Raw genomic sequence first — 23,516 nt, 5'->3', positions numbered from 1 at the left:
TCAATATGATGTCTAGCTTTTGAGGTGCTTTTGGTCTACTTCTCTGTGTCAGGCAGCTCCTATTTAAGTGATTTCTTGATTGAAACAGGTGTGGCAGTAATCAGGCCTGGTGGTGGCTACGGAAATTGAACTCAGGTGTGATACACCAGAGTTAGGTTATTTTTAACAAGGGGCAATTACTTTTCACACAGGGCCATGTAGGTTTGGATTTTTTTTTTCCCTAAATAATACAAACCATCATTTAAAAACTGCATTTTGTGTTTACTTGTGTTATATTTGACTAATGGTTAAATGTGTTTGATGATCAGAAACATTTTGTGTGACAAACATGCAAAAGAATAAGAAATCAGGAATGGGGCAAATAGTTTTTCACACCACAGTATTTAAGAGAAACAATCTTGTTATACTGAAGATAACAATAACAACTGTATATCCAGTTTTTATTCTTTAATACCAAAAATATTGAAGTCTTTTGTCTGTAATGAAATGAGGTTCCTTGATTGCTTTTTAGATAACATAATCACCACATTGGCCACAAAATGATTATGTATGTTTTTGAATGATTAACAGTTTACTTTGCTGTTATAGTTTGATTAAACAAATTATAAGATAGTTAACTTTATTTGATCTCTGTTTTTGTTTTAACCAGTGCTTTGATAAAACACTATCTACCTAAATTAGATGCAACTGTCGTACTAACAACAATCTTTTTTCATACACTTTGCAATTTTCAAAATATATTAACAGTACTTGAACATCGGAAGTGCCACGTGAACAGTAGCACAAATGTTTTAGTTTTTTGTCCATTTTGTTAAGCCACTGGGTAAACTGATTGGATATAGGGATTTTGATCACACCTTACCAGCATCAAGGTAAGGCAGAAATCAACTCTAGATCAGTTGCTTGGGAATTACATGGATTTAAAAAAAATTTTTAAATTTATTTCCTCTTGTAGTCTTTAGATTAATTTACCTGTACTAATTCTGTGATAGACAAAAATCACCAACCACTGAACATCAGAATATCTGAGTTTGAAGGCTTATGTTGCAAATAAACTCTGTTTAAGCTATGTAAGCTTCTAGGGTCTGACATGTATTGATATAAAAATATCAGTGCAATTCAGGCATGTCAACTTTCTTAGCTAATTTGACATGTATGCCTGTCTTGGAGGGGCAAAACTTCATGTAATACTGAAAAAATACGTTGTTTTGCCAAGATGAGTAGGTCATGAGTACCAGATTGTCATTTATGTTTTTTCGATGAACAAATGTTTTCAGTAAAAGTTTCAGCTTGCATACATAATGAGGTCAACCTTGTCTGCAGGAATGGAGCTCGTTCATAACCCAAGGTCGAACTGTATATCAATACCATTTTACCTTTATTGAAATTCTTTATTTTTTTAAACTAACATAAATTATTAATTTTCAGATTTGGAAAGAAGAGACCTTTCTCACAAAGAAAAACTTTATCTTCGGGAACTGAACGTCATTACAGAAACACAGTGTACCTTGGGTAATTATTATTATTGTTTTTATTATTATATTTTCATTTATCTCATAATTTCTGTTTACCAGCCATAAGAAGAAATTGTCTCTACATCCCAAACCGTAAGCATCAGTTAAGGCTTGCAATGCCTGCTTTTCATGTGTTTGATGCTTGCCTGATACTAGCAAAATATTTAGGCTTATCGTATTCTGGTGTTCAGCAAAACATTAATTGCTGTTACACTGTGCATAATGGTATAAGCTGGAGTTGAAGTGCAACAATCTCAAACAACAAAAATTGTATATAAAGCAAAATTTGAATTGGTAAAAAATATTTGCTAGTGGAGTAAAATTCTTTAAAAAATTAAAAGCAAAATATAGTATAATCTTTCTTTTACTCTTTAAGATAAAAACAAATTATCACTTTTACTCATATTGAATCCTCTGAAGCTCTGGAATCAGCCTAGACAGTCTTCTGTGGACTTTTTCCCACAGCTTCTATGTCTTTATTTATAGTGTAGACACCAAAACTCTCCAAAGTACTTCAGACAGGGTTGCCAGATTTCCAAAATCACAGATCGGGACAGCCACCATTTTGAGTGACCCAAAAAAAGATGTTAGGGAACTAAGGAAGACAAAAGAATAGATGATTTTAATTAAATTATAATTGTAGATATAATAACATGTATATTTTAAACATATACAATAAGTATTTGTAAATAAGTACATACAGTATATAGAAGAGAACATCTATAGAATAGTTACAGAACAATTACTATACTACACTTTGAACAGTCATTTACAGAAAATGTACAACAACACAAGCACGTGATGAACATGAACACACACAGTTCAAACACTAGGGTTCAGCTGACAATTACAAATTTTATTCGTAAAAGGTGGCATGCCAGGCAGTCTGACAAAAATTAAGTGAGCCTCGTTAACTAGATATTCAATGTACTAATTGAATTAAGATTTTTTTTCAACATATAATTTTTGTTCAATCAGGATTTTTAGAGGCATTGCAGGACTTTGAATTTGTCTGTTGAACTCGGGACAGTCCGGCTCAAATTGGGACGTATGGCAACCCTGACTCTAGATGAGGGCTTACAAGTGAGTTAAAAAGCTTGAACATAACATCTTTGGACTTGAACGCCACGTTTTGCTATATATCCCAACATTACGTTCGTTATCTTTCCTAATTGGTTCAAAACACTGTGTAGAAGTTAATAGTGACAAGTCTTAAGTTCTTCAGTATGGTGTACTTTCAATTTTAAGACCTCCCATTTTGCATTTGAATCTAACATTTTTAGTTCCTGTATGAAATGCCTTATTTGCTTACATTAAATTTCATCTGTCACAAGTCTGCCCAAGCCTGTATGTTGTCCATATCTCTCTGAAGTCCTTCTGGAATTCAACAGGTTCTAGATTATTCGCCAATCCACCTAGCTTGGCATCGTCTGGAAACTTAACCAACATTTTATTTATTTTTTTTTCTTATCCAAATTATTTATATATATATATATATATAATATATATATATATATATATATATATATATATATATATATATATAATAGTAGCAGCCATAGCACTGACCCCTGTGGGACACCATTGTTAATACCTGATCCTGATAAGGTTCCTTGCACCACCACTCTCTGCTTCCTCTGTTTTCGCCACCCATCAGTAAACTACAGCCTGAACTCTCAACTCTTTTAATTTGATGCCCAACCTCTTATGTGGTACCTTATTAAATACTTTCTAGAAGTTCAAATAAATAATACCATTTTCACCACTCTGATTGTATCATTTTCTTGCTTCCTTATAGAGTTCCAGCATGTTAGTAAACATGAGCTTCCTTTACTGAACCCATGCTGATTGTTTAATAAAGCTTCTATTAATGCCACATGTTACTGATTCTTTCCCTTAATAATTCCTTCCATTAATTTACATGTGATGCATGTTAAGCTTACTTTGGCTATAGTTGCTTGGATCTGCCTGATCTCCCTTTTTATGTAATGGGATATTTGCCATTTTCCAGTCCTTTGGAATTTCTCCACTGTACAGTTGCTTCCTAAAAATATGCGTCAAAGGTTTATATATTGTCACATTTGGGTTACAGGGTTGCAAAGAAATCTTTTGTCTAGGTATTCTTGAATCAGCACTCAAAACTTTATTCAAAATGGGAACCTTTATTCAAACAAACAGAAAGCAGGCAAATCCCAGGTTATCTCAGATTCTCCAGCTCTGCTCTTGAGCTCAAAAGACCCCATAGGTATCTTCCTTGAGAGATTCAGCTGCTGGGAGAGGGGCTGGGACTGGGACAGATGCCCTCTGCATAGAACAGAGATGAAACAGAAGAACAAGCGAGTAAATTGACTTTAAAGGCTTGTATCAATGTGTGCTTTATGCGATATGGCAGCCGCTGATCCTGCATTTGGCAATCCATAGCTTTGTTTCTCTTGTATTAGAATGCTGTATAAATGACTGTCTTTCATGAGGCAGAAGCTGCACCATGGTGCTAGGCGATGAGGCGCAGCATGAACGATAACAATATGTGCGCAATAACTTTTGTAACTACTGTAGGATAAATATCTGGTCATGTTGATATGTTTGATTTCAGTCTGTTTAATATGGGCAGGATTTCTCCATCTCCAATTTCCAAATTCCTCAGTACCTCCTTAGTAGTTCCAGTCACCACTTAGAGGTTATCTACCTCTTCACATGTGAAGACCTCAGAAAAATACAAGTTTAGAGCATCTGATATTTCACTGTCTGTATACTTGAAATGTCCTTTACTATTCCCGATACATACTTCACTTTCTCCTTGACAGTTATTTTCCTACTAAAATACTGAAAGAATATATTTGGTCATCTTTTAATTTAACTGTAATGTTCCTTTTTAATTACCTTTTAACTTCCCCAACCCTAAGAAACTGACAGGCCCAACGACAGGCTAAACATGCAGACTGGGAAGCATCCTGTATTTAAGATGTGATTTTACACGATTCACTTAGAAAGTAATGGCAGAGTGTCACCAAAAGAATACAACTGCAGCTATGTAAATAACCTAGCAGCATCTCCAAGGAGCGATCGAAGCGTCTCTGATATCACTAAGGTTAGGGTAAAAAAAGTTTTAGACATTTGTCTCTGTGTCTCTATATACACATATACATACAGTACAGGCCAAAAGTTTGGACACACCTTCTCATTCAATGTGTTTTCTTTATTTTCATGACCATTTACATTGGTAGATTCTTACTGAAGGCATCAAAATTAATAATGAACACATTTGGAGTTATGTACTTCACAAAAAAAGGTGAAATAACTGAAAACATGTTTTATATTCTAGTTTCTTCAAAATAGCCACCCTTTGCTCTGATTACTGCTTTGCACACTCTTGGCATTCTCTCAATGAGCTTCAACAGGTAGTCACCTGAAATGGTTTTCACTTCACAGGTGGTTCGAGAGAATGCCAAGAGAGAGTAAAAAAGTAATCAGAGCAAAGAGTGGCTATGTTGAAGAAACTAGAATATAAAACATGTTTTCAGTTATTTCACCTTTTTTTGTTAAGTACATAACTCCAAATGTGTTCATTATTAGTTTTGATTATAGCCACAAACATGAATCAATTTTATTGGAACTCCACGTGAAAGACCAATACAAAGTGGTGTACATGTGAGAAGTGGAACAAAAATCATACATGATTCCAAACAATTTTTACAAATAAATAACTGAAAAGTGGGATGTGCGTAATTATTCAGCCCCCTGAGTCAGTACTTTGTAGAACCACCTTTTGCTGCAATTACAGCTGCCAGTCTTTTAGGGTATGTCTCTACCAGCTTTGCACATCTAGAGACTGAAATCCTTGCCCATTCTTCTTTGCAAAACAGCTCCAGCTCAGTCAGATTAGATGGACAGCGTATGTGAACAGCAGTTTTCAGATCTTGCCACAGATTCTCAATTGGATTTAGATCTGGATTTTGACTGGGCCATTCTAACACATGGATATGTTTTGTTTTAAACCATTCCATTGTTGCCCTTGCTTTATGTTTAGGGTCGTTGTCCTGCTGGAAGGTGAACCTCCGTCCCAGTCTCAAGTCTTTTGCAGACTCCAAGAGGTTTTCTTCCAAGATTTCCCTGTATTTGGCTCCATCCATCTTCCCATCAACTCTGACCAGCTTCCCTGTCCCTGCTGAAGAGAAGCACCCCCAGAGCATGATGCTGCCACCACCATATTTGACAGTGGAGATGGTGTGTTCAGAGTTATGTGCAGGGTTAGTTTTCCGCCACACATAGCGTTTTGCATTTTGGCCAAAAAGTTCCATTTTGGTCTCATCTGACCAGAGCACCTTCTTCCACATGTTTGCTGTGTCCCCCACATGGCTTGTGGCAAACTGCAAACAGGACTTCTTATGGTTTTCTGTTAACAATGGCTTTCTTCTTGCTACTCTTCCATAAAGGCCAACTTTGTGCAGTGCACGACTAATAGTTGTCCTATGGACAGATTCCCCCACCTGAGCTGTAGATCTCTGCAGCTTGTCCAGAGTCACCATGGGCCTCTTGGCTGCATTTCTGATCAGCGCTCTCCTTGTTCGGCCTGTAAGTTTAGGTGGACGGCCTTGTCTTGGTAGGTTTACAGTTGTGCCATACTCCTTCCATTTCTGAATGATCGCTTGAACAGTGCTCCGTGGGATGTTCAAGGCTTTGGAAATCTTTTTGTAGCCTAAGCCTGCTTTAAATTTCTCAATAACTTTATCCCTGACCTGTCTGGTGTGTTCTTTGGACTTCATGGTGTTGTTGCTCCCAATATTCACTTAGACAACCTCTGAGGCCGTCACAGAGCAGCTGTATTTGTACTGACATTAGATTACACACAGGTGCACTCTATTTAGTGATTAGCACTCATCAGGCAATGTCTATGGGCAACTGACTGCACTCAGACCAAGGGGGCTGAATAATTACGCACACCCCACTTTGCAGTTATTTATTTGTAAAAAATGTTTGGAATCATGTATGATTTTCGTTCCACTTCTCAAATGTACACCACTTTGTCTTGGTCTTTCACGTGGAATTCCAATGAAATTGATTCATGTTTGTGGCTGTAATGTGACAAAATGTGGAAAGGTTCAAAGGGGCCGAATACTTTTGCATGCCACTGTATATAAAATCATATCATATCATATACAGGTGCCGGTCATAAAATTAGAATATCATGACAAAGTTGATTTATTTCAGTAATTCCATTCAAAACGTGAAACTTGTATATTAGATTCATTCATTACACACAGACTGATGTATTTCAAATGTTTATTTCAAATGTTTATTTGAATGGAATTACTGAAATAAATCAACTTTGTCGTGATATTCTAATTTTATGACCGGCACCTGTATATGTAAGTGAGAGAGAGATACCATTAAAACATATTGTGAGAATGACATTTTAGAGAGCCAATTAAGCCATGAATTGACTTCCTATACTAGTTAGAGACTAATATATACAAGCATAATTAACAGGTGCTCCAAATTGATGAACCATCAGGTGAAGTCAGCATTTCTATAGCCCTGTTTTGTCTGCCTGTTTCAGAGATCAGGAAAAAGGGCTTTTATTACCACCGAGTGAACAGACCATCAGGTAAAGAATGTGAATTACTACAAAGTAAACAGAACATTGTAAGGTGAGCAGCTTTATTGAAATAGCATGTCCAAAAGCATGTACCACCAAACATGAAGTGATGTTTGATAGTGATGACGATGTTGACTGTCCTAGATATGTTTAATTCAATGAATAACTACCTTTTCAAGATGGTTTAGATCTATTTGAAGATAACTAAAATCTCTTGTTTGCATTTTTTCACACATATACATCTGCATTTTTGTAAATACTATACATGAGTGCCATTCAGGGCACACTGTGCAAAAGAAAGTGAAGGGTGATGATGGACAATGAGCTATAAAAGACATTCCATGCCACAAACCAGTAATTCAGTACAATAAGCACTCAATAGGGGTTGTCACTGCTCTTCACATAATTCTAATGTAGTATTGTACATTTTAATGATAATGCCAAGACAAATTGTTTTACTCTTCACATATCTGCATAGCAAAGGACATAAAGCCAATGAAGCACAAAAAATGTGTGAAAGACTTAGCAGGGCAATATGTGTTGTGTGCCTGCAGATTCCTCCTATACGGGCACACTCAACTCATACGTTTGTTGGAGTTTTTACCATCACTGGTCCAAGTACTAAGGCCACATCTGGAAGAAGGATATTTATGGAACTGCGGGCTGGAAACTCCTTGGTAATGCATGGAATGCAATGTGCCAATATGTCTCATTCTGGACAGGAACTGTTTTGAACAGTTGGACGTATAAGTAATTTTCTTGATGTAAGAAGTACAGGCAGTCCCTGGGTTACGTACGAGATAGGGACGATAGGTTTGTACTTAAGTTGAATTTGTATGTAAGTCGGAACAGGTACATTATTTTAATAAATGCTATTGTTGACTGACTGTAATCAGGTGCTCTACCAATGAATGATGGAGTTTCACCTCTTTCTGACCTTTTTATTATTTCTACTTTATTTTCAATGATGATGGTTTTTCTCTTCTTTATCACCAACACTTGCATCAGATTTGTGTTTCAGAGACATTGTTGAATGGTGAAGACAAAAGGTTAAGGTGAGCTCTTCTGCACAGCACTGTACACGTTATCACAGCAGGAAGGCACCAGATGTCAACACGTCTGATGTATAGGGTGGTCCAGATCTAATCATTCAATTTTCATTACTCTATAACTTAATTCAGTTTATTACATAGAAAATCACCGGAAAAATCACGGACCATCGAGAAGTGTGCGAACTGACGACATGAAGAATCGTCTTTGCATCGAACTGAAATCGTCCTTGCATAAATCAAAGTCATCCAGACGATCTGGATCTGCATAATTAGATCTGTACCACCCTGAAGAGACAACATCCTGCTGTGTGTGTAACAGTACAAGCAGGCTTGCTATTGAGAATGAATGGGGGCAGCGAGGGGTGGTTCATCACCAGCCCACCTCACAGTCACCTCCACTACAGTATGCAGCCTGCAGTGTCTGCCGCACCACTGCCCCCATTGAACATAAAGCCATCCGAGGCACACTACAGTGCAACCCCCCGCCGCCCCATTCAGCCACAACTGGGTCACCGCTTGCAGCATTACCAGCTGCCCACCGAGAATGAACTGGCAGCCATGTGTGGTGGGGGCGGGTAGTGAAACCGCTTGCTGCCGGGAGCCGCCCAAGGGACGCTATACTGCACGAGCAGCGAAATCGCCCCCCTCCAGCCTCCATCCAGCCACCGCTTGCAGCGTACCCAGGCTGAACATGATGGAGCGGCAGTTACTCAGGCGCATGTGTTGTAGCTGCGGCCCCGTTGGTATGTCGTAGGTCGAATGTCCGTAACCTGGGGACTACCTGTATATAACTCTTCGAATTTTGAATTAAAAATGGTTAGTGATATTGAAAAACATGCTGACGACATGTCTTTTCAATTTTATTTTCTCAAAACTGTTGGATCTGGCAGTGTTTTGTATTTTTATCAAAGGAGGACTGAAAATTTGAATGTTGTTCGGATAACTTTTGGCCATACTACATTTTTTAGCTAAACTGAAAGGGATACGTGGCTCCACTAGTCAGTTGAAAAATATACAAAACACTTTGATTAAAAGTCTTACTTAATGCAATAAACAGGCAGACTTCCAAAAACACTGCAAAACACAAAAAATGGCTAAGATCTTAGAAGGCTAATATCCTTATTAATGTTTATCCTTATGCTCTCATACACCCTATGATTAACATTGGAGTTATTAATCATGTTGTATACCTTATACATCTGTTTTTTTTCTTTGCAGCTTCTTTTTAATCTCCTTACCCACTGCTGAGGTTTTTGTTACTTTCTAAGAATTCCAACTTTTGGGATGTACCTGTTCTGCATTATGTGTAAAACATTTATAAACCTGTTCCACTGCTCCCAAACTGTCTCCAAACTGTTATCCCCGTTTGTCCCTTTTAGACTTTGCCGCAGCTGTCCAAAATTTGCCCTACCAAAGTTAAACTTGTATTGTATCATGATCACTTGACACTAGCAGTTCAGTCACCTCTACAACCTTAATTATATCCTAGTTATTACAAATTATTAAATCAAGACAGATCTCCCCCTACATTAGCAATTTAACATACCGTGTTTATAAAAAAAAAAAAAAAAATTACTGATTAAGTCTGTTAACTCCAGCTCTTGTACTCCACTATTTGCAAAGTTATCTCGGTTAATATTTAGGCAGTTAAAGTCCCTTATGACTATATTATCTTTCTGTAAACTTGCCTTCTAATATTAATAAAAAGACTAGGGGGCTTTGACCTCTGCTTGCTTTGTTCACCAACCCACGTGCTTGCATTACATGCTGGCCTCTTTGCGTTTCTTCCTCTTGGAAATGAGGATGCGGATGTACAATTTACTCACTGTTTTACATTACAGCGAGTAATTAACCATATTTCATGTTCCGTTAAGAGTTATTCATTGCGTAATATGATTTTATTCTGTTTGGCTTTGAAATTAACACACAAGCTTTTTAAACTTACACTTTTACTGTAAAACTTAAGTAAAAACAATTTTTTGAATTAAATTGTGATTCTGTTTTTGGATTTTCATTGTGACAATGCCATGTATAACGGCACGCAATTGAATTTTGTTTCTTTCTCTCTATTAAACTAGTTTTTCAAATGTTTGGCTCTGAGATGTGTAAATTGTCTTTGCAAAAGCTATTCTAATGGGAAACTGTTAACATTTTAATATGAATGGCATATCAAGATCTCCTTTGTTGCCTAATGTTATCTCCTGAAGATGTACTGTATTACCTTTCTTGGATACATCCTTTGTACAGTAATTTGTGTGGAGGAAGACTGGACGGTGTTAATGGTTTTAGATATTCTTTGGAATACTGTAAGTTGATGTTTTCATGTTCTGTGCAATCACCATCAACTTTTTCAGCATAGTCTATTGATACGCATTTGCATTTAACCAAATTGCAGTGTAACCGATCGTCATTTTTGTCGTTAATTTGTTTGACTTCATTTCTCGGTGCTAGACTTACTCGTGTACTCATTTTTACTGTTGATAACACTTTGTGATGAAATTCTTCCAGAAGATTTGGACATAATACATCTCCTTAAATTGGGAACTTAAAGTGAGGAAAACATTAAAATGTATAAGAGCTGAAAGAGCAAGAACTGAAAATGAAAACGGTTTTACAATTACAATACTGGAGTTGATTGATGCCTTTGGACAGTGTGAAACTTGCAACTGTGACCCACCTATCTCTACCTGTCTGGTCTGGAATCTTGTCCAGCGCCACCTTAGGAGTGCAAACTATGTCTCTAAAGGACAACTGAACCGGGGGCTCATGCATAACGCTGTGCGTAGAATTCACACTATAACATGGCATAAGCAAAAACGCAGAAATGTGCTTAAGCGCAAAAAAATCCAGATGCATAAATCTGTGTGAACGCCCAGATTCACATTTTTCCACTACATAAATCCCAGTCAGCGTGAAAAGTAACGCACATGCACGCGCCTGCTGTCCCGCCCCATCTCCTCCCAGAATTACGCCTCTTTGAATATGCAAATCAATATAAATAGCCCTTAAGCTCAGCGTTCTTTGAAAAGGCAATGGCAAAAGCATGGGGGATAGAAGAAGTTCAGCGAATACCAAGTGGAGGCAATGGAAAACGTTCTATTTGTTGGTTTAAACAGTGATATAAACAACAAAAGGAAGTTGATCGAGTGACATAGTGTCGGAGAAACTTTCACAGTACCCGAAATAAAAAAGAAGTTGTCAGATATCAAAGTCAACATGAAAAGGTGAGTCATGGCCCACCGTCTGAGTTAATTGTGAAAGCTTATTAGGGTACAGGGGGGAAAAAAAATAGGCACACAGTGGGGAAAAAAGCACGAAATGTCAACTTTAATCTCGGAATTTCCACTTTAACCACGTAGTTTATTTTGTCTTTAAAGCAGAACATCATAAACTTCATCTTAAAATCGCATAATTTACTAGTTTCTCAAATCCCATCATAACTAAAGTAGCATGTTAAATGCTTTGTTTTGTATTTGATCTTCTATGTACTCTATGTGTGAATCACTATGTGCTTCCGGGCTGTCTCTTCCTCCGATCCTCCGACAGGACACAGAATCCATTACATTCATAATATTACAGCTCTCTGAATAATTAAAATACTTAGATGTATACTTGATATCATTTTCATGATGATAGGAGTTAAAGCATGTTATTAAACATGGGAACACGGTGGTGCAGTGATTGTGCGCGACTTTTGATGAAATAATTTATTGCAGCAGTACTGTCTCTTTCAAACGTACTTACCCCCAATTCCTGTCCTTACTTTTCTTTCTCCAAATACCCAATCGCCACACAATCAGCTCTGCAATAGACGTTAAGCCATGTGTAAGCTTAGAAAGCCGATTCTTCAAAACTTTTAAGGAACATTGAAGTATCTTCATAGTACATGTTTGTTTATTCTATCCTTCTAGTGTCACGCCAGTCCCAGCAAGCATACAGTGCGAGGCAGGAACAATCCGTGAACGGAGTGCCAGATCCTTGCTAGCGCAGTGACACCGTGTGACACATGTTTAACTATTAACAATATAGATTATTTAAATGAAGTTAAAGTTGTATCTGTATAATATAAATAAAATATTTTTCTGCATTTCATCTTAAAAATTATATCGTCATATGTAAATACGCCCTTTATAAAGTGGCTCAGATTGTGCAATATTATAAGTGTAGTGCAAGTTTACATTGAGGTGATTGTACTAATAAGTAGAAACAGTTCTGCAAGGAACATTACATGGACTGATTGAGTGCGTTTATAGTTCTTGGGATGAAACTGTTTCTGAACCGTGAGATCCTTACAGGAAAGTTTTTGAAGTGTTTGCCATGTGAGAGCAGTTCAAATAGGCAGCATGGCTGAGGCAGCGTGTGCTTGATGCTGTATACCGATAATTCTCTTTCCAGTCTGCTGCTCTGAGTGGTGTAGTGAGAATAATATGGAAAAAGATGATACGCTGTGGCAACCCCTAACGGGAGCAACTGAAAAAAGAAAAATAAGGTGAAGTGAGAGTAACAACGCTAAAGCAGCTATGGTATTTGGAATAGTTTGGTCATTCTGTGGACCTTTATATTGTTATACGTTAATTACAATCAGATGCATTAAACTAATAAACAATATGTGGTTAATTTCAGTGTATTTATAAAGCCGTGTCAGGGATGTGGATCTAAAAAAAGAAAAGGAAACCACACTGGAACAGTAGCACTGCTTTGATGCTGGGTGCTGCCAGTCTGCAAAACCGAACGCAGAGCTTGCGTACGCTAGGGTATGAGGTACTGTGGAAATGTGCGTGGCTTTACGGCAAGTTTAGGTTCTAACATTGTGATTTGAACATGGAAACAGGCTTACGCAACATTTTTCTGCATATGCACCATTTATACATGAGGCCCAAGATCCGCCAATTCTGTACTACAATGTAGGCCACCTATTCCACCTCCAGTTCATCAATCCTGAGGTCAAGGTTCTATATATTAGCTGGCATCTCCTGCAAATGTGTCCTTCAAGGAGGGCTGACTCCTCCAAGTCATCCTTGGGCTTGCATTGCACTGGCCTGAATGTTTAGCTTTGGATTACATAACAGCTTAACTCTTTTTTTAATTTAAGTTAAGTGGTTTAACTTAAGTTATTAAAGTTAATAAATTCATACCATAAAAAATTAGTGCTGCACCTTCTGGCTCTTTACGCTTGTAGGACAAAGTGGACATTGCCTATTCTCCTAGGCTTTAGTTGCATACCAGGCCTGTTAAGAAAGCAGATTTAACACGGGATACAGACAGCTGTACCAAACCCCCGCTTGCACTAAACTGAGTGACGGAACCACAGCTTGTACCAGGATCTGCCTGGACTTCATTTGATAACTAAGCTGTTAATGGACTCAAGCAAGGACAAAGACCTATAATTCAAGGCATGACAACTAAGATGGAGAGAACAACAAACTTATTAGAAGAACTGGTTTTGTAACTGAAAGTGACTTTATTCAAATCAGAAGATGGTTCAAACTTCCTTTAAAACCATGTGCACCCTATCTGTCAAAGTAAGTGAAAAGAAGCAAAGAAAAATTGGAGAATTGTGAATTGAACACAATCACTGAAATATCCTAGGGAATTTTGGGACTCTTCCCAGGTCTACTCTGTGTATATTCTCCAAAATGACTTACTCATATCTTCCCTCAGACTAAAAGACTTTGAGCAACTCTTCTTTGGAGAGGTGAATATGACAAACTCTTATCTTTGTAGACTAGAATATAAGACCCGGTCTGTCAAGCCAAATTTGTGCGCCAGTAGACTGATTAGGCTGAGAAGCCATAACTTCACAAAGGATCTCCAGCATCTAAACTCTTGGGCTAGAGTGTAATGCCTTTTCCATATGAAGAGGCAAAAGACAACAGAAGGCAAGCTGAGAAAGAGTGTACTCATGTGCAGTAAAGATACTCCACTTGACCAACTCCACACAGCATGGGACATCTTCCATAAAGACTTGCTATCATAAACTATTTATCTGTGCCAAGATGAAGTAGAACCCTAATACCAGCAAACAGCCAGCCTATATGTTTTCTGTTTTTCTGTCTATGTCCAGTCTTATATGTGAAAATATACAGTATATGCAGTTATCATATTCCTATATTCCTTGTTTTTATCAATAAATTGTAGTATTCTAATCCTAAAAATGAGCCTCAGTTACTTTGATAAATGTGCAAAGGCTGGAGACCCACCTCCCACAACAGAGGAAAGTAAGGTAAATAAAGTAAAAAAACTTATTTGATTAATTACTGGTTTCGCTGAAGGCAAAACTGATAATTAACCAAGTTAAAATTTCTTTTTCAAAACACATATTAATAAGGCCTTCTCCTGGGTGGCCATTTTATTGATTATTAATCAATCAAAAATTCTACAAGCTCTTGTAATATTCTCCCCCTTGATTGCCTGCTGTATGTCTTTCTTTGTATTTGTCAGACTCCACCTGTCCATTGTCTTAAATTTGCACCCAAGTTATTACTTTACTTTGAAGCATTCGATTTACAATGTACATATTCCTTTGTTTTAATGAGCCCTCTTAATTGCACTAGTTTTCCTGACATCTAAGAACTGTTCCGTTGAATTTTTTTTTTTTTTTTTTTATATAACTTGGGACTGACATGAGCTGTGATGTATGAAATGTTTTACATTGATGTGTATAAGTGTGGATTTATTCAAACATTTTACTGTCCAAGTCTCCAACTTCAAAGTTACTGAGAAGGTAAACGTTATTACCTCCAAAACTCCAAACATTCCCACAGCACATCAACGCAGCATAATTTCTGATATGACAGATGATACATACATAATATATGAAATGAATAAAAGCAGCTATAGTACACTATACATAAAAAGTCAACCCCAAGGCAATTTTGCATTAATCAAACAGAATATGTTTGATAAGTTTTATTTATTTGTTGATTTAGTTAGACAATCTGTCAGTGCCAATCTGAACTAAAAGCTTGTCCCTATGAATTTTCAGATTGCCTTTAAACCGTGTATTCCAACTCAAGTCAGTTATTAGTTATAACGTTGACCAGTAACATTTTGTTATAGATTAGAAACCCACGACATGTATGTAGATAACCATTTCTTCATTGTTAGATTAGATAAATTTTATTAATCCCAAGGGGCAATTTAGATGCATACATAAACAAAGGTACAGACGCATAGAACAAGTAATACAATCAATCAATCAGTAAATAAATAAGTGGATAATACCAAAGTAAATATATATTGTGGAGAAATTGCAAAATGAGTTTAAAGAATGTAAGCATTTAGTTTGAAGCGTTGGGAGAAAACTTTGATTTGACTGATGATGGCAGTGGGCAAAAAAAGATGCCCAGAGGTGTTTCTTCACACACCATGGAGGAATAAGTCTGTTGCTAAAAGTGCTCCAAGAAAATGCCTCATGGAGGGACTTTTCATGAATGCATCCAATTTTGCCACTGTCCTCTCTTCCACTGCAGCCTTCAGCGTGTCCAGGGTTAGCCCTGTGACAGAGCAGCCTTTCCTGATAAATTTGTTCAGGCATTGTGTATCTTTTGAGCTCAAGATGCTTCCCGGGAGAACAAAGTTTAAAGCAATACACTACTATGGACTGATAGAACATTTCCAACAGCTTGCTGCATACATTAAAAGACCTAAGTCTCCTTAAGAAGTACAGTCTGTATAGCAGTGTCACAGTGTTGTCAGGCCAGTCCAATTTCCTCTTTATGCAAATCCCAAGGTACCTGTTGGTCTGCACCACTTCCATATTCTCGCCTTATTTGTTGACTGCTCACAGAGGCTTTTTGGTATGCCATAAGTCCAACACCAGCTCTTTTGTCTTGCATATGTTGAATTGCGGGGGGTTCTCCCTACACCACAAGATGAGTCCTCCACAAGTCTGTTGTACTCAGTCTTGCCTCCGTTATTAATGCAACTTTTGATGGACAAGTCATTTGAAAATTTCTGTAGTTGGCAAGCTCTGATACTGTTCTTGGAAGCCTGTTGTTTAGAGGCTAAACATTAAGGGAGACAGGATAGTTTTCTGTGTTATCCCAGTATTACAGCTTTTTTTCAGTCAGTGAGGCAGAATGGTATTTAAAGCACTTGGAAAAATCCACATATCTGGACTGTGGTCCTGACTTTGGCCAAATGCGAGTAGATTCTTTGGATCAGAGCATTTTTTTTATCTTTATGTGTCTGATAAGCAGACTGCAAAGGATCAAGATGTTCTGAAACCAGAGCTTGGAGCTTTTTCAGGACTAGCCTCTCAAAGATCTTCATGATTTATGAAATAAGAGGAACTGGTCTGAAGTCCTTGGTACCATTGGAATACTCTTTTTTTTTTTTTTTTTTTTTGCCACAGCTGAGAAACCTGCAAACTCTGGAAAAGGGAGTACTCGTTCTGAAGGACCCCACAGAGCTGGCTGTCATGTTTTCAGCACCCTGTGGCTAATTCTCTCTGCCGTTGCAGCCTAGAAAATGGAAGGAGGCTGGAGAGCACAGATGTGAAGTCATTGTAGGGAAAGGTTATGCAGAGTAGAGATGACATTTAGGATTCTAGAACCTCTCCAGCTTGCTCACAGAGGCTAGCGTTGTTAGTCCAGGGTTGGACGGACAAGAATGATTTAAACTTGTGGAAGAACTAGTTTAGTTATTATTCATCTGCTCTTTGAAACTAAGTGTTTAAAGTTATTCCACACCCATACTCTTTTCCAGACTTGATGCAGTATGTCTACCTTTTATTCCTCTCTATGAAGGTTTACTGTTGTGGGACGAACTATGTCAATGATTAAGATGACAAGTCAGATACAGCAGTGTGGTTTAAACAATTCTGTATCTTTATTTTTATGTATTTTATAATATTGAGCCTGCACTCTGAGAAGAGTGCTACACAAAAATAAACTGAATTGAATTGACTTGGGTGAACAAGCAGAAAAATGTGCCTTTTTGAGTGGCTTAGAAAAGCTTTGTGAATGTTATAACAAATAATATTACTTCTACAGGAGTTACGTTGAAAAATATAACATTTTGATTTTCGTGGTGTTTCTGTTAATAGGACTAGCTTATTTAGGCAGATAATGATTAACACAAAATACTCTAATATATACATATCCAATATATAACTGCGATGGACTGTGCTGTTCAGGGATTGTTCGTGCCTTGCACTCAGTGATTGCTGGGATAGACTCCAGCTGCCCAGTGATCTCTGCCTGGATAAGCAGGTTAGGAAGGTAAGTGAATGGATTTATCATTTCTTCAATGATGCAAGGACTTAGGAAAGGTACATGCTTTTAAAATATAGTAAAAAAAAAAATAAAAATACATAAGTTGCAACTGTAAAATGTGCAGCTTTTTCAGAAATCTACAGTCTATTGAATACATACTTGAATTAATTCAAACATTAAAAATTATTACTTCCTTAAAGTATTTAGGGTTTAGCAAATCAATAAATATAGCCTATGCTACTGTTTTAAGGTTTCATTTCATTTGTTTTTAACCTGATATATAATGTTACAGAATAAAGTTATATCTGGTGTCATTTGGGTGTTTATGCCCTGCAATAAGGTAGTGTCCCATAGTTAATGTCTTCATTTGTGTTTGATCACTGTAAGAGTGTGTTCTCTAGAGCCATAAGACTTATTTATGCACGTTCATGAAGTGGATGGTTGGAAGATTATAGCCTACAAGGACATGATTTCCGAAAACATGTACCCATTTCAAACCCACTTATCCTGAGCAGGTCAGAGGGAAGTTGGAGCCTATCCCAGCCAGCATTGGGTCCACGATAAAAGCAGCCCCCAAACAGGACACCAGTTCATCGCAGGGTGAGCACACTTACATGGAAACACAAACCAGTTATGCCACGTACCATGTGTGTATATGAGTGTACAATACAATAACATCTTAGTTAAATTGCATGCACCCATATTTCTGTTACCACCTATAATGCTATCAAATACTCTTGTATAGATTTAAAATCCCTACATAAAACTTACTTAGGTCTTTCTTTAAAAAAAATATTGCATAGTAAAGTTAAAAGGTCCATAATAAATCATTTATAATTATAAATAAAATAAATACTTAAAACAGAACCTAATATCTTACTTTACAAAAACTAAGCAAAATGACACCTTTTATTGGCTAACTAAAAAGATTACAGTATGCAAGTTAGCCAATAAAAGTTTTATTTTGCTTGGCTTTTCTCTACATTCATAATGGCTAACACGGTACAACAACCTAGTACTATTTACAAAAACTTAAATTTGGGTTAAAAAGAGCATAGTTCATTTAATTCCATATAAATATGTAAAATAATTCAGTTAGGAAATATTAAAATTAAACCTGTACAGTATGTCCCCAAGAACTCCAAATTAAACTCAGGAACTGTAATTATTTAATATTATGGTTACAATTTATTTATTAGAAATAGATCTAGGGTAAGGGGTAGTTCTAAGTGGGAAATACACAGTTTGCTGTTTAAGACGTAATCTTAGGCCCAGTTCACTACACCATGATACGTTTTAAAATGCATGTTTGGCTTTCGGTCCACACTGAAACAGAATTTTCAACCAACATTATGCTTGTTTGTAATCTTCTCTGTCCTGGCAAAACAGTCTGTTTTTTCTTTGTTCTTTTGACATTTCAATTTTATTTGGTTAGCTTTGTAAACAAATACCATTCTTGGCTGACAAAACCGTGCATGCCCAATTAAAAAAAAAAAAATATATACCGGTATCCATTTTTGATGTTTCTTTGAAGACAGAGTTGGGGGTAATACGTTAACATTACATAATCCATTATGTAATAATATTGCTTTTTTCTGTCGTGTGGTGTGTGTGGCAACACGCTGTAATTAGTACACGCTCCGGACCTCTCTCTTTGTCAGTAGTAATATAAAATATTCATTATGAGAAATGATTAATAATGTTATAGTAACCTTGATGTGGAAAGTAATATTACCCTTTTAACAAAGTACCTAAAGATGGCCCTGATTGTCAAACCCCCCCCAGTGTATTAGCAACAGCATCCTGCAGGCACTTTTATTTTACTGTTATATGCTGTCATCAGTCACAAAACAACAAAATCTCGATGTCACTGCTCAAGTCGGCTATTGCACCTTCTGTGATATACAACCTGTTTCATACATTGTGGTAGAGTTGCAGCTCGTATCTACAGTAGTATGGAGAACCTGTTTTTCAAAAACCTTATAAGCAAGATACCACTTTCTCGCGGTGTATCTCTACCCAACAGAAAAACACTCACCTGGTATCTTGATGACTCTTAAATAAAATGAAGCATGAACAAAAAATACTTTTGTAGAGTTTCTTTTTTTATGTATCTGCTACTGCAGACATTTAGGTCTGTAAACCATAGAAGATTTTTGGGAATTCCTGCCAATTGGATTGATTGTAAACTATAGTGCAAAATATGATATAGTAATGATTTCGCATGTTTCAAATAATAAATATGAACATGTATGTCTGTGATAGTTTGGAAAGTGTGTGCAAGTGTTTTTACATTGTTGTTTAGGTAAAAGTATATTCTGTTGTGAAAGGCAGGAAACCTGCCACATAATTATGAAGTTAAAAGTGAAGTTTATTTTTTTACAATTACATATTATAACAGTGCTAGTTTTAAATTAGTTGTGTTTAATATGCAAACAATGATGACACCTTTCTGTGCCGGAGGTCATTTAATTCAAACCCAATAATTTAAAAAAATGCATGCCTTTTATTTATTTTCAGCCATAATTACTATTGTGTGCTTCTCTTGTTATTGCACATTCAGCTCCAGATGTGTTCACAAACATACTGTATTATTTTGAAGAGTATGCTTTAATAATAATTTTGGAAAGTTTTGTAACAAATACAGTACAGGCCAAAAGTTTGGACACACCTCCTCATTCAATGTGTTTTCTTTATTTTCATGACCATTTACATTGGTAGATTCGCACTGAAGGCATCAAAACTATGAATGAACACATGTGGAGTTATGTACTTAACAAAAAAAGGTGAAATAACTGAAAACATGTTTTATATTCTAGTTTCTTCAAAATAGCCACCCTTTGCTCTCCATTTCAGGTGACTACCTGTTGAAGCTCATTGAGAGAATGCCAAGAGTGTGCAAAGCAGTAATCAGAGCAAAGGGTGGCTATTTTGAAGAAACTAGAATATAAAACATGTTTTCAGTTATTTCACCTTTTTTTGTTAAGTACATAACTCCACATGTGTTCATTCATAGTTTTGATGCCTTCAGTGAGAATCTACCAATGTAAATGGTCATGAAAATAAAGAAAACACATTGAATGAGGAGGTGTGTCCAAACCTTTGGCCTGTACTGTGTGTAAAGTGACAAAAGTAATAAAATATGTAATAGACTACTTAATAAAAATAATATTTTTTAATACTTCTTATTACTGTTTTTTTAAGTAATATTTAATACTGTGTTACCTTGGCCTCCGTTATAGTGCCATTAGTTAACTGGATGTAACAGAAGTTCTATGTACCTAACTCAGTACTTTTTTGTACACAATATTTGTAGTTTTTATTTTACCATGGGCTGAAATTGTTAATTCACTAGAGCTCATTACTCTTAAATATGCTGCATATAATTGCACTAGAGTAAAACCTTCATGCTGTTGATAAATTCTTGCTTTTCCTAGTGACTAGCCTTGGCTTTTGTTGATGGTTAGTGCAAAGCACAGTTTTGAAGAAAACTGCATTTATTTGAATTGAAATGGGTAGTCAGTAAGAATAATGGGAATTTTGGGAGTTTTTACTATTATTGTTAATACTATTTACAATTTTCATTTGTGTATGCTGTTCACTCAAGCATAGCTTTTTCTATTTTTCATCAGTTGTATTTTCAAGCTTTTATTTTATTTATTTTTTTGCCATAACCACACAATAAAACACTGAGTCACATTGTAGTTTAACCTCAACTTTAACTTTAATTGTACTTTAACTTATCGTGCAAACAGCAGTGTTATTTTGAGGCTGCATGTCTAGGTGATGCAATGAATTGATAGTTTTAATTTCAGGGTTATTTTCTGTAGTGGTTGAAGTAGAACAAAATAAAACCTTTTAATATGGTTTGGAGGCTTCCTCAGCGATTGGCGGGCGCTGAGTACCTTCCTCACTACAAGCAATGGTTTTTCTACAGTAAATATTGTTTTGATGCCTTTGTTGGTAGTACTAACAGTCTGAAATGTACAGTAAACATTGAAGGATTGAACTCAAACCAAGAGAGAAGTAAACATTGTACAGAAGAGAATTTCTCCCTTACTCATTGGTAAACCGACTCAAACTTTATTACTAAACATTGTCTTACTTGAGCTTTGCCAAACCTTCCTCCTTCCACTTTCTTGCTCATGCCACATATCATCTCGACCAGTGGTTGAGGTGAAACACAAGGTAGTCTTCGTTGTCGACGTCTTTTACCCCTTTGCTATGCGTTATGTGGTCTAACAGACCCCTTTGGAGTTCGGAATGCATTTATTAGTATATAATATCGTGGAGCAATGGGGTGCTGCATACGTAGGGGTAGGGGGATCTCGGAGTACATACTAATTTCAGTATATGATATCAAAGAGCGTGGGGGCTTCAGATTGGAGCATGTTGACATTAATATGAAATCAAAGAGCCTTTCAAGCCTTGGTCCTCTTATTTTTACTGTGCAGAACACTTGCCTTCTTCAGTCCTTCCACTTTATTGCTAGTGCTGCTATTCTACCACTTGGCCTTCATTTGCATACATGGGCAAGCCCCATAACACTGTGCAATCACTTCTCAGCACTGTGCTGAGGATATGATGGTGCATGAGAATAGCCCATTCACCGCAACATTATTGACAAATGTTGAGAAATAATAATAAAAAAAAAAAGTGTTGGCTAATTTTTTTTTCCATAATGTCACCAAAATTGCACCTAAATATTAATATATCGAAATGTCTTTTCTTGAAGTATATCTACAAACATAAATGTGCCATCCTTTCAGATTTCTGGTTTATAGCTACAATTCAAGCATCTACTTCACTATTTAACATAATACACCCCTCTTTGCTTCCAGTAAATGATACATGTGTAAATGTACATTAACACCACGCTCATTCACAATCTTGTGTTCAACAAGTTCAGACCTGCCAGGCAAAGTTGAAAGACATCCAAGTTCTTTCATATCAATGACAGCAACTCGGCCTTCTGAGTGTCCGTCAAATCATTACAAATAGCAACCTCAGTTTAAGAGATTTCAGTGGTGGTGGCCAACACCTCATTAGGATCATGCCACATCTGAATGGGTTTCTGACAGCCTAGAATCTTAACCTTATAGTTCACCGTGCCCATTTAAGTAGTAATTCAAATGGACTCAAGCCGTTAGTTACATAGGGGATTCACAAACTGTGAACATAGAAAAAGATAACACCGTGTCCCAAGATCGACGTCATGAGCCACACGCTCAATCATCTGCTTTAAAATCTTAAACTGTTAAACTGTTCAGTCAGGCCATTTGTTTAAGGATGGTAATCAGGGGTGCTAAATTGTTTAATTGCAATGCTCTAACATAGCTACTTCATTATGCAGGAAATAAAGGGTGTATCCTGGTCAGTTAGGATCTCATGTGGAATGCAAATATGAGGGAATACCTCCATTAAAGAATTTGCAACAGACTTCATGTTCACTTTACTTGGGATATCTTGTCATGTAATGAACCAACACATGCATATACTGGTAACCATTCTTACTCTTGGGAAGTGGACCAACAATGTCCAACCCAACTGTCTCAAAAGGGACGTAAAAAATAAGAATTTGTAAAAGGATGCCCTAGCGGGTCTATGAGCATGAACAACTGGGGTAAGACTTACAAAACTGCTTCATATCAAAGCCAATAAAGCCATTTTGAAATGCAGTACCTTGTCTTCCCTTTACCTGGATGAGATTGGAAATTATCCAATACAAGAAGCCATTCTTAACTTAAAAATTGCAGAGTTTTGATGGAAATTATCCAATACAAGAAGCCATTCTTAACTTAAAAATTGCAGAGTTTTGAAACTAGGGCACTACTGCTTTTCATAGTAACGATATTCTTCAACATGTGTTTGCTCAAATACAAAATCTAAACTATTGTCAGCTTGATGGAAGTGTGCAAACTCCATCTGTGTGGCAGCCCCTACTTCTCCCAAGCCTGACACAGCAACCCTCTCTTTCCTATCCCATTGTTTCCCCAGATCCCGAAGCAGCAGCCCTATCTGAGGAGGAGGAATATGCAAGTGCCTGTTGCAAAGAGCCCTCAAACTGTCCCAGAAAATTGAGTCATCCCCAACCTCACTGGAGTAATCGGTTTCAGTTTACAAGCTGTCTTCCTGA

The 23,516-nt window shown here is 36.8% G+C and overlaps 1 protein-coding gene across 7 annotated transcripts in view; it reads left to right on the top strand.

Moving 5' to 3' along the window:
* phf10 (PHD finger protein 10) overlaps positions 1–23,516 on the top strand; it is a 216,634-nt gene that overhangs the window by 67,442 nt on the left and 125,676 nt on the right. For 6 of the 7 annotated variants that reach the window (XR_005633000.1, XR_005633001.1, XM_039748276.1 and 3 more), the window contains one exon: positions 1,429–1,512. The exons of the other annotated variant lie outside the window; for it this stretch is intronic. Coding sequence is in view for 4 of the 6 variants with exons in the window: in XM_039748276.1 (XP_039604210.1) it covers positions 1,429–1,512 (84 nt within the window). In the remaining 2 variants the exon portion in view is untranslated. The remainder of the gene's footprint in view (positions 1–1,428; positions 1,513–23,516) is intronic. 7 annotated transcript variants of the gene reach the window in all.

This window comes from Polypterus senegalus, chromosome 3, assembly GCF_016835505.1.
Source record: "Polypterus senegalus isolate Bchr_013 chromosome 3, ASM1683550v1, whole genome shotgun sequence".
NCBI classification, from domain to species: Eukaryota; Metazoa; Chordata; class Cladistia; order Polypteriformes; family Polypteridae; genus Polypterus; species Polypterus senegalus.
This window is presented reverse-complemented; position numbering and strand designations above follow the sequence as displayed.